Raw genomic sequence first — 12,116 nt, forward strand, 5'->3', positions numbered from 1 at the left:
ACTAGACTCTCCAAATTGGAAAGATAACATATTAAAAACACGGTTTATGTTAGGTTGTCGCCATTGCCAGCACGAGGTTTCCATTTCAGGGAACATTTGAACCCATCTCTTCCATTTTTCTTCTTTTCTTTTTCCAATTTCCGGTACGTTTTCTTCTTCTATTCATATTAAATTTCACCCTTTATTTAGCTGGTTCATCAAACTTAAGATTAGATTCGAAAAGGCAAGCCCTTGCATGATTCTACTTGCCCCAAAACGGTAGGGTAATAATAGCAATAGAAATTAGGACCAGTTATGAATGGATTATGATGTAATATTTGGATCATGTTTTGTAATTTAGACTTTCTGGAAAAGGGGAAATGCAATAAGTGGAGAATAGAATCTGATCATAAGAGGGTACAAATAGTAGTTGACAATGGGAGAATGAAATTGAGGAGTAAGGAAGGGGTTAATAGTGGTGGATTGGGTTGGTTGTGGCTGAAAGGAAATGAAAGAGATTGGGGAAAGTAATGCACATGGCGAGTGGGATTGAGACGCCATTGTCGGGTTTAGTTTGTTGAAATTTGTAACAATGCAGCCCAATTGTTCGATCATATGCCTGAGCGACCCCTCCTTTCATTTCTTTTCCTTTTTGGGGTCCTCTATATCTCACTGACACCTTCTCATCACAAAATAGTTTATGTTTTCCATTGTGAAATATTCATTGAGTTGTCATTTGTCACCATTGCATTGATGGGGCCCCCTCATCTTCATCTATATCTGCAATTATTAATGGCCACACCCATTGCCTTTTTCTTTCGATGCAAAACACAAAAATATGGATATGAATGATTTGAATTGGGCCCGGGCCTCCATTTGCGGCCCGGCCCACGTTGATTTGAGGGAGATTCAGAAGCTATTTATATATATAGAGTGAGAGAGAGAGAGAGAGAGAGAGCGCGAGAGATAGAAGAAAGAGGAAAAATGAATTGAGTTTGAAATCTTCAACCATAAAACTAAGACAATGATGAGAAAGAAAGAGACACTGAGGGGGAGGAGAAAATGGATTGTGAATAGGGGAAAACAGAGGAACCCCACATTAACAAACCAAGCCATTGGGAAGAGATTGCTTCAAATAATGCAATAATTTTGTTGGGGCATTATTATGGTTTGTGAATTAATAATGAATAAAAATATCAATGTGGGTGTGATTAGTGAAAGGCAGATCTCATCCTTTGGGCTCATGGGATGATTTTCAAAATGTGGGAATGCCTCAATTTTAGGTGACCAACACCATATGGTAGCTCACCTTAATAGATCCCACCACCATCTCCAATTTAATGACCCACTTGGTGACTCAAACTCTCAAAACACTCTTTCTTTTCATGGTTTCAGTTTTTTTATTTTTTGTCTTTTTTTTCTTTACAGATATAATAATTAGATCCAAAATATTAGTATATAGAAACATTTTCTAGAAATTGTAATATACTAAAATCTATCAAAGTGTATCACTGATAAATATCTATCATTAATAAACCACGTTATTAATATTGGTCTATCATTAGGCAATAAAAGTCTATCATTAATAGACTTTGTATATTTGCAATTTTAAAAAAAAACGTTGTTATATATTTAATTATTGTTTCAAAATTGCTACCCATTACACTTTTTTTTTTCCCTGGGAACGCCTTCAACATATAGCTTTGGGAATGAAATCATCAGGCTTAAAAAATGTATCAACTTAATTGAATAAATTAATAAAAGATTAGTAGAGATGAAAGTTTTATGCTGACTTTATGGGCCACTTAAATTTGTGAGAAAATGGGCCGAAAACAATTGTGTGAAATGGATCTTGGCCCAGAAACAGAGTACAATCAGTGCCTTATATTGGGCTATATTTGAAGCCCGGACGGAAACTCATTTCGGCTCATGGGTTGGGCCCAGTGGAACGCGGTGAGAATAGAGAAATTGGATGAAATCTATAGGAAATTTTGATTTTATTATCCAACATAATTATCTTTAAAAACTTAAAAGATTAATTTTTGTATATTCTCATAATAAAACTTTATTTCGTACAAATATTTTATAGATTAATTATAGTTTAATTTTCATAAATATAACAAACAGTAAGTTATTTACGACTCGTGTAATAAACTCAAAAAGGCTGAAGTTGGTCATTTTTTTAAATATTCAAGGTTTTCCCTTCCTTTTCATCGTCTTTCTTCTCTTCTTCTTATGTTACTTCTCTTCCTTTTCTGCAATTTTTTCTTTTCATCATTTTTTTCTCTTCTTCTTCAATTTTTTTTTTTTTGAAATAATGATCTATTTTTTCAATCAATAAATCTTATACTATTTGGTTCAAGATCGTGTACCAAATATGAAAGATCTTGAAAAAAAGATTGTTGGAATTCAAAACACGATCGTCTAGGATCGTACCAAAGAATTTTGAAAAAAATCGTTTAGAATTAGGTAGCCAAGTCTAAACGATCGTGTACCAAAAAATCTTGAAAAAAATCATATAGATTTGGCTACTCAAATTTAAACGATCGTGTAGCCAAATCTAAACGATCATGTCGTGGGAACTTATGTCCTAAAACTCATAGTTTGTAATTAAATTTATATTTTATTCAATAATGTGGTTGTTAAGGACTTATTAGTGAAATTAGAATACTATAATCTTGAGTCAAATTAACTAAGGTCCCGAGGCTATCTAATGTAGACTTAAACTTTATGTAGAAACATAAATATGGATCAAGTTCGAGTTTATAACCCAAACGGTCTATAGTGTATGAATAAGGTTGGGTGCCTTATTTCGGGAACACTATGAATGTGGTCTGCTCTGTAGTTAGTACAAACGATGTGATCTTGAATCATTCATGTAGAGACATGGGGTGAGGGCATCCTATGTAAAGATTTTACATAAGATTGGAACCATGAAATAGTCACTTTTAAGTTAACCATTCCTATATAAACTGACTATCTCGATTATGATGACATAGATAACTTAATCTTAATCTTGAGCTAATGATGAATTTCTGTTCAAACGGTATTATCCTTAGATCTATATAGGTGAGGAAAGCTCAACAGCACTAGTCCAATAAGCCTTCCATTTTAGAGGTAAAACCGGGTGGATGGCTAGGGACATATGTTACAAGACAGAATTCACTTCTACCCATTTTAGGGTTAGTAGATAGGTTGTTCCCTTAAGAACTGAATCCAAGTCTTGAACAAGGGATCCTACCCTTTCATCAGCCCGAGAGAGATTCGATTTATAAGTTGGACCTTAAACCAAATGTTCAATAGTGGATCAGTGGGACTTAAGGAATAAGATGCAGTACCAGGGGTAAAATGGTACTTTGACCCAGCCGAGGTTACGAATAACCTGTGAAGGATTAACTTACTGATCATAGTTATATCAAATCGACACAAATATATCTATAATGAGAGGAGTGCAATTGGAATAACCCGTTAGTTAACAGATGTTGATTAACTAGGTTTAAAAGGGTTTGCCAGTTAATATCAGATCGTTGAAGTCCATGATCTATAGGTCCATTAGGTTCCCTTGCTAGCTCATATGGAATTAACTTAGAACAATATGTTGGAATAATTCGAATTGTTTGAATTAGGTAGAGAGAGAAACTGACGAATATATATGATATAATCGTGGATTGTAGAACTTATGTTTAGATATGATTTAAATATGAAAAATATGAATAAGAATTTGTTGGAACTTATGTTCTAAAACTCGTAGTTTGTAGTTTAAATTACATTCTATTCAATTAAGTATTTATTGAGGATCTATTAGTAAAAATAGAATACTATAATCTTGAATCCAATAAACTAAGGTCTAAAGGCTATCTAGTGTAGACTTGAACTTTATGTAGAGAAATAAACTTGGATCAAGTTCGAGTATATAACCCAAACAGTTTATAGTGAATGAATGAAGTTGGAAGCCTTATTCTAGACACACTATGGATGCAGTCCGCTTTGTAGTTAGTACAAATGAAGTGATCTTAAATTGTTCATGTAGAAACGTGGAAGTGGGGGCATCCTATGTAAGGAGTTTACATAATACTGGAACCAAGAAATAGTCACTTTTATGTTATAATACCATTGACTATATCAACTGATTATTTCGATTATGATGACCTAGGTAACTTAATCATAATCCTGAGCTAAATATGAACTTCTATTCAAACGATATTATCCTTAGATCTGCATGGGTGAGGGCAGCTCAATGGTGCTGGCCCAACAAGCCTTCCATTTCAGAGGTAAGATCGGGTGGATAGCTAGGGATGTAGGATATAGAATGAAAATCACTCCTACCTGTTTTAAGGTTAGTAGATAAGTTGTTCTCTTAAGAACTGAATCTAAGTCTTGAACAAGGGGCCCCACTCTCTCGTTGGCCCGAGAGGGATTCAGTTTATAGGTTGGACCTTAACCTAATTGTTCAATAGTGGATCAGTGGGACTTAAGGAACAAGATGTAGCTTCGAGGGTAAAACGGTATTTTGACCAAGTCGAGGTTACGAACAACTTGTGAAGGATTAACTTATTGATCATTGTTATATTAGTGGACAAAAATATATCTATAGTGAGGGGAGTGCAACTCGAGACTTTAGTGGAATGACTAGTTAGTTAACGAATATTGATTAGCTTAGTCTAAAAAGGTTTAACCAGTTAATCTCGGATCGTTGGAGCCCATGATCTATAGGTCCATTAGGTTACCCTGCTAGCTCATACGGAAATACGGAATTAACTTAGAACAACATGTTGGAATAATTCAAATTGTTCGAATTATGTAAAGAGAGAGAAACTGGCAACTACAAGTGATATAGCCGTTGGTTATAGCTTTGAGCAAGTGCTTTATGTTTAAATTTGATTTAAATATTAAAAATATGAATAGAGATTCATATTCGAAAGCTCAAAATTAATGGAAATGGTCAAAGTTGTAAAAAGTCAAAATGTTGACTTTTGAGTTTGAAAAGTCAAACTTTGACCGGCTTTATATTCAAATGAGATTTGAATTTGGAAAAAATGAATGCGGATTGATGCTCAGGAGGATGGGATTAGTCAAGACAGACAAAATAGTAAAAAGTCAAAGTTTGACTTTGACTAGAATGGTCAAATGACCATTTTGCCCCTAGACCAAAGTTAATGGGAAAAATTCAACATTTTGTTGGATAATCCCACTAACTCTTAGTGGGCTATGTGGAAGCTTATGGTGATAACACTGAGCCCAGTAAGAGAAAATGGAATGGTGATTAATTCTATTAAATTTTAGTGGAATGCTAGGTGTTGAGATTTTGGCCAACTAATTACATGCAATTTGTTATAAATAGTCCTCTTTTCAAATTGAAAAAGACTTTTGGCCATTTGATGTTTTTTTTTTTATTTTTAAAACTTTTATTTTACTCTTCAAAAAGTTAAACATATCTCAACCTAATTCCCTCCAAATTTCTACATCTCTCTCTAATTCTTTTAATTAAGGGTTCCCACAATCCGGTTCTTAGTCTGGAGATTAGCGAGTCAACTCTAGTAGTGGTCTGGTTCAAGTTCAAGAGAAGATTTTGAGATTTTGGGAAGCTACCAAGGTATGTTTTCTTTTAACCCTAATTTAGTGTAATTAGGGTTGTGTTTAATGCATGTTAGTCTTAAGTGTTTAGATGTAATTAGAGTAAAACTCGATTCATTTTTCCTCTGCTAATGTTCGTATCCATCATGTGGTATTAGAGCATGATTAATTCTACTCAATTGCATATGGTGGGTGTTTTAATTTATTTGATAAATTATGTTGATGAACTAAAATGAATTAGTGGTTTCGGCCTAAATTAATTTTTTTTTATTATATTAACTATTGTATTTAGTCCGATTTGTGGCTTATTTTATTGGTGCAAAGGGTTTGTAATTTTATTAGAGTTGTTTTTAGGCTGTAATTGTTACATCGGGAGAGAGAAATTCAAAGAAATTAGTGATTTATTGAAGACATACCCGAATATAGGCTTCAGACCTGAACGGCTGCTTAGACTTGACCCGATTTTATTCAGTCCTTAATGCGCCCGATTCACTTCTGCCCGTTTGACCTGCGTTTTGCCCACCCAACCTAGCTGGCTTCCTATGTTCTCTTGCGCGCGACCCACTTCAACGTTCGGCCCTTCTCACGTGCGCGTTTGGCCTAGCCCGCGCGCCTATCCGGATCGTCCTGCGCCCTGTTCCGTCTGATGACCCGCATACCGACCCGGGTTTGACCCATTGCACCCAACTTGCATGCCTGATGGTCTGGCTTGGTAGTTTTGGGCCGGTTCATGGGTTTTAGGTTGGTTAAGTGTTGTTTCAGAGGATTTCCAACCGGTTCAAGTTGTTCAAGAGCGGTTTATGTACTCCATCAAATTATTGTTATAATAATTTAATTTGTAACTTAATTTAGGGGTTAAAACCAATCTATTTTATGGTGTTTAATTAATTATGCATGTGATGTATGTTTTAATTAAAGCTTAAATTGTATGTGCATATAGTATACCATATAGATTTAAAATCTCACTATAGGTTAACATATTCATGCATTGAAAGTATGTTATAGTGAGTATAATGTATAGTATGCATGTTAATTAATTAATATGGATATTAATTAATATGACTAATTAATTGATTGATTAGTTAAATTAATTTTAATTAAATATAATTTAATAAAATTAATTAATTAATTAAAATTTAATTTAATTTATTTTAATATGATGTTGCATATAATTAGTCTATTTAAAGGGAATTTTTTAAATATTTTTTAAAAATTTTGGAAAATTTTTTATTTTAAGGATTTCCAATTTTTTTTTCCAAACTTGTTCTCTCCTAAATCCCAAACCAAAATTCCTCCTCAATTTCCATCTCTTTCTCAAATTCCTTTACTAAAGGGGTCCCACAACCCGATTCTAAGTACGGAAAATAGCGGATCAACATTAGTGGTGGTCCCAGGTTCGTGATCGTGAGGAGATTTCGAGGATTGGGGAGCTTCAAAGGTAACAATTTCGCTTAACCCTAATTAGTGTAATTAGGGTAGTCTTAAGCATGTTAACTTCTAAATTAGTTTAGATGCATCTAGGGTAAAATTTTAATTCGTACTTCCGCTGCGCATCTATCGTATTCCATCACGTGTAGCCAAATCAAAATGATCATGTACCAAAGAATCTTTAAAAAAAAATCGTTTTGATTTGGATAGTCTAATCTAAACGATCAAATTTAAACGATCGTGTAGCAAAGAATAGCCAGATCTAAATGATCGTGTATAAAGGAATCTTGAAAAATAAAATAGTTTAGATTTGGATAACCAAATCTAAATGATCTTGGTATAAGATCGTGTATCAAATATATTACGTAAGTGAGTGCCAAATTAATCTCGTGTTGACGGGACATTTTTTGAATTTTTCATTGTGGGTCTGTAGACTTTTTCCGTTTTCGAAATTGTTTTATATAGTGTAAATATTTTGCTGCTTTGTTATATTTTTTGAAAGACCCCTTAATTATATTTGTTTTGATCCCTAATATTTTATTGGTTTTCCAATTTAGAAGCCACGGTTTAAGTATTTTCAATTTTTATGAGTATAATCGTTGTCAGGTTGAGAGAGCAATTTTCAATTAGTCCTTTCTATTTAACATATTTACATTGAGTTTCTTGTTTACGGAGAACATTAAAATTGGTAACAAATTTACCTGACATAATACTGGGTAAATTGGTATAGCTCAATTATCATAGTATTTGTAACATCAACCTCGAAGTCAATTGTTCGATATTCTCCAACTATTTGTTTTGTGTGTGTGTATATATAAACTTAGCCCATTAGTGAAATTGTATATAAAAATAGAAAAAATGATTTTTATAAGGTTAATTTACAAATATAGAATAAAACCCAAAAATATTTACAAGCTCGTGTAACAAAAAGTAAAAACTTATGATATTTTCATAAATTCCAAATTTTTCCTTGAATATTACAGTAAGATTCTTCACTTCTTTTTCTTTTTATTTTTTGTGATTTATTCTTCTTCTTTGCGATTTATTCTTCTTCTTTGTGATTTATTCTTCTTCTCTTCCAGATTTTCTTTCTTCTATTTTTAAATGATATTCTTCTGTTTAAATCTCTTATTTCATCTTCGTCATTTTCAACAAGATACTTTGAAGTTATTTCACGATTGTTTTAATATTCTTCTTCATCTTTTTTATATTTGACAATATCAAGATTGTTTAACTATCTTTTTAAATAATTAACACAATCGATTACCATGATAACACAATCGTTAGATTTAAAAATTTTCTCGATCATTTACATTGGACTATATGATTGTTCACCATAACCAACATGGTCGCTTACCATAACCAACATGATTGTTTACCATGATCAACACGATCATTTACCATGATAATCATGATCATTTACCATGATCAACATGATCATTTACAATAATCAACACGATCGTTAGATTTGAAGTCTTTAACAATCATTTACATTGAACTACACGATTATTTACCATAATCAACACTATCATTTACCATCGTCAACACGATTGTGTAAAGTATATAATTATTTTACTGCGTGATGGTTTATCCTTGTAATATATCTTAAATGACATGTTGTTATGGTAAACGATCATGTATACAGATCTAATGACCGTTTAGATTATATTATACGATTGTTTATGTTTGAAGGTTTTGTCACCATCATTCAGAGTTTATTATCCGATTGTTTTAATTTGATAATATTTTCTCATTTTTTAAAATGAACTACATGATCGTCTATCATGGTCTAAACGATCGTTGATCATTCGTTTAAACTATAGTACACTGTCGTTTAGAAGAATATCCGATTTAATAAGAAACTTACAAAGTAAAGTAGAAAGAAACTTACAAATTACGGAAGTATAAAACAAAGAAATGTTCAAAAGTTAAAATTTACAAATTTGAAGCTTTACAACCAGTATAAATTATTTCTACAACTACTGAGAAATGTGTAGGTCAAAGGATGGAGCAAAATCAAGGTATTCTTTGTTGGGATGTTTTCTAAAAGATCTTATGAGATTATCTTTTTAAAGATAAGATAATTTGTTTCTAAAAGATAAAAAGATTCTCCTTTATTTTAGAAATCTTGCATTAATATCCTTATGAAAATAGAAATATATATATATATATACATATATATATATATATATATATGTATATGTGAAGTGTTGAGAAAAAAAGCGCTGCGATTGAACGGTTGCGAATAAGACTTCATTGTGGAAGACTAAATGAAAGATTAATTACAGAAGTTACACATACAGAAAAGATTTAATATGCATGTGTAATAATACTACTCATCAGGACTGTGCGCAGCTCCTCAAATGTAGGCAACATTGGTCGAACTGGGCTACCAAAGTTCCTTGTGTTATTCTCTTCTGCTGTTCCTCTAGCTATTACAACAATTATTTACTTTATAATTAACTAAAGGTTTATTTGATTATCTCTCACTATTTTTCAATTGGTATCAAAGCAGGTTGCAAGATTATGGAGATCATCAGAGAAGGACCTTCAGCTTCACAACCTCCTGTTCTATATGGCAAAATTATTCATATTGGAAACCTCGCATGATTTCTTTTATTAAAAAATTGATAGGAGAGCACAGAGAGCCCTTATGGCTGGATATAAACCTCCTATGATCACTGTGGATGGATTGGATTGATTATGAAGAACAAGCGTCAGTTGGGAATGCTAGAGCACTTAATGCTATATTTAATGGCGTCAATCTGAATGTGTTCAAACTTATAAATTCTTTTAGTTCAGCTAAAGAAACATGAAAAATATTGGAAGTTGCTTACGAAGGCACTATAAAAGTCAAAATATCTAGACTACAGTTGATGACATCAAAATTTGAAGCTTTGAAAATGTCTGAAGATGAATCTGTTTCAGATAATGAGAGGGTTCTGGAAATTGCTAATGAATCACTGTTACTTTGTGAAAGAATACCTAAGTCCAAGATAATGCGCAAAGTATTACGATCGTTGCCAGGAAAATTTGACATGAAGGTCACTGCCATAGACGAAGCACACGATATAACCAAATTAAAGCTAGATGAGTTATTTGGGTCTCTGCTTACTTTCGAGATGGCTATATCTCACAGAGAGAATAAGAAAGGCAAGGTCATTGCTTTTAAGTTAATATATGAAGAAGAGACAACAATAAATAAATCTGATAACGAAGCAAACATGAACGAATCGATAGCTCTTTTGATGAAACATTTTTCTAAGGTTGTCAAGAAATTCAAAAATTTGAATACTACAGGATCAAATGCTCGAAATCTGACCAATTATCGAAGAAGAGATGGTAAGAACAATACCAGAAGGTTTAATGAAATCTCAAACATGAGGGATAGTGACTATGGACGAAAAAAGAAGGGTGAAGGAAGAATTTTCAGGTGTAGAGAATGTGAGAAAGTTGGTCATTATCGAGCTAAATGTCCTACATTCTCGAGAAGACAAAAGAAAATTTTTTGTGCTAACTTGTCAGATGAGGACACTGATGATAGTGAAAAAGATAATAGCATGAATGCATTCACAGCATGCACTACAGAAACCAATTCTGGTGAAGTCAGTAAAAATGCTAAATTATGGTGTTGAGAATTTAGACTTAATATTAAGTTTAGGATAGACTAGCTCAAACAAAGATGGTCTTGGTTTTGATTCATTAGTAAGAAATACTAATCCACCGATTGAAATAAAGTTTGTTCCTGCTTCAGGAAATGCAAGTCAATGCACCTACAGCAACGAAAGTTGTTAGCCCTTCAGCTAAAACTACTAGATGAGTTTGTCATTACTGTGGCTAGGGAGGTCATATTAGGCCATTTTGCTATATGTTACAAAGAGACAGAATGTATCAATAGAAGGTAAAGTATTTCGATTAGAAGCATAAATCTAACTCTACAAATCAAAATAGAAGAAGAAGTTGTATGGTCTAGAGAGTAAAGTAGTCAGAACAATGTAATATCGCTTTTACTACTATTCAAGCCTTAACTGATGCATGGTATTTTGACAGTGGATGCTCTAAGCACATGACTGGAAAGAGATCCTTCTTCTCTAAATTAAAGGAATGTGCTCAGGACATGTTACTTTTGGAGATGGTGTGAAAGGGAGAATCATAGCAAAAGGAAGTATAGCAAAAAATAATTTACCTTGTCAAAATGATGTTAGATCGTTGAAGGACTAAAAGCCAATCTAATCAGTGTAAGTCAGCTATGTGATCAAGGTTACAACGTGAAATTCAGCAACGACAGTTGTGTGGTAATTGACAAAAAAAATCGAGTTCTTATGAATGGTTGTCGTCAGGTTGATAATTGCTACCATTGGATCTCTAATAATTCAGATGTTTGCCACGCAACTAAAGAAAATCAAACTTGGCTATGGCATAAAAAGTTGGGACATATCAACTTAAGAAGCATAGATAAAGCTGTAAAAAATGAGGTTGTTATAGGTATCTCAAGTATTGACTCCAAAAGCAAATTCTTCTAAGGTGATTGTCAAATTGGAAAGCAAACTAGAGCATCTCACAAAAGTCTGAAGGAATGTTCCACAAACAGAGTTTTAGAATTACTACATATGGATCTTATAGGCCCAATGCAGACTGAAAGTCTTGGAGGAAAGAAGTATGTGTTTGTTATTTTGGATTATTTTTTCCGATTCACATGGGTTAGATTCTTGAAAGGTAAATCTGATACTACAAAAGTATGCATCAGGTTATGTTTGAGTTTACAAAGGGAAAAAGGGAGAAGATTGTCAGAATCAGAAGTGATCATGGTAAGGAATTTGAAAATGAAGATTTGAGTAACTTCTGTAAAATGGAAGGAATACATCATGAATATTCTGCTCCTTTAACTCCTCAGTAGAATGGAGTAGTTGAAACAAGAAATAGAACTTTACAAGAGACTGCTCTAGTCATGATACATGTCAAAGCTTTACAGTTGCATTTTTAGGCTGAAGCTGTTAACACAGCGTGTCATATTCACAACAGAATTACAACTCGATCTGAAACTACTGTTACTCTATATGAGCTATGGAATGGTAGAAAGTCTAACGTTAAATATTTCCATGTTTTTTGAAGTACTTGCTATATTCTTGCTGATA

General features: G+C 33.0%; 1 protein-coding gene and 1 long non-coding RNA gene across 2 annotated transcripts; both read left to right on the forward strand.

The window, feature by feature from the left end:
* On the forward strand, positions 1-6,413 carry LOC103503406 (uncharacterized). Its single transcript, XR_540818.3, has 3 exons — positions 1-143; positions 5,469-5,572; positions 5,908-6,413. It is a non-coding gene; the product is annotated as an uncharacterized LOC103503406 (long non-coding RNA).
* A 3,471-nt stretch (positions 6,414-9,884) lies between these two features.
* On the forward strand, positions 9,885-11,878 carry LOC103503438 (uncharacterized). The gene is made up of 5 exons (XM_008467622.1): positions 9,885-10,609; positions 10,736-10,882; positions 11,032-11,116; positions 11,187-11,276; positions 11,729-11,878. Exons 1-5 carry the CDS (start codon positions 9,885-9,887, stop codon positions 11,876-11,878), a joined length of 1,197 nt encoding a protein of 398 aa, XP_008465844.1.
* Positions 11,879-12,116: the final 238 nt, after the last annotated feature.

The sequence above is a fragment of the Cucumis melo genome, chromosome 9 (genome assembly GCF_025177605.1).
Source record: "Cucumis melo cultivar AY chromosome 9, USDA_Cmelo_AY_1.0, whole genome shotgun sequence".
Classification (NCBI taxonomy): domain Eukaryota; kingdom Viridiplantae; phylum Streptophyta; class Magnoliopsida; order Cucurbitales; family Cucurbitaceae; genus Cucumis; species Cucumis melo.

What these genes read in the sequence shown, in the direction of transcription:
- LOC103503438 (XM_008467622.1), top strand. Translation starts at nt 9,885, where the DNA reads ATGTCTGAAGATGAATCTGTTTCAGATAATGAGAGGGTTCTGGAAATT. An exon ending in AGTAAAAATGCTAAATTATG is followed by an intron (nt 10,610 to 10,735) that starts GTGTTGAGAATT and finishes TTCCTGCTTCAG; the next exon opens with GAAATGCAAGTCAATGCACC. An exon ending in ACATGTTACTTTTGGAGATG is followed by an intron (nt 11,117 to 11,186) that starts GTGTGAAAGGGA and finishes AAATGATGTTAG; the next exon opens with ATCGTTGAAGGACTAAAAGC.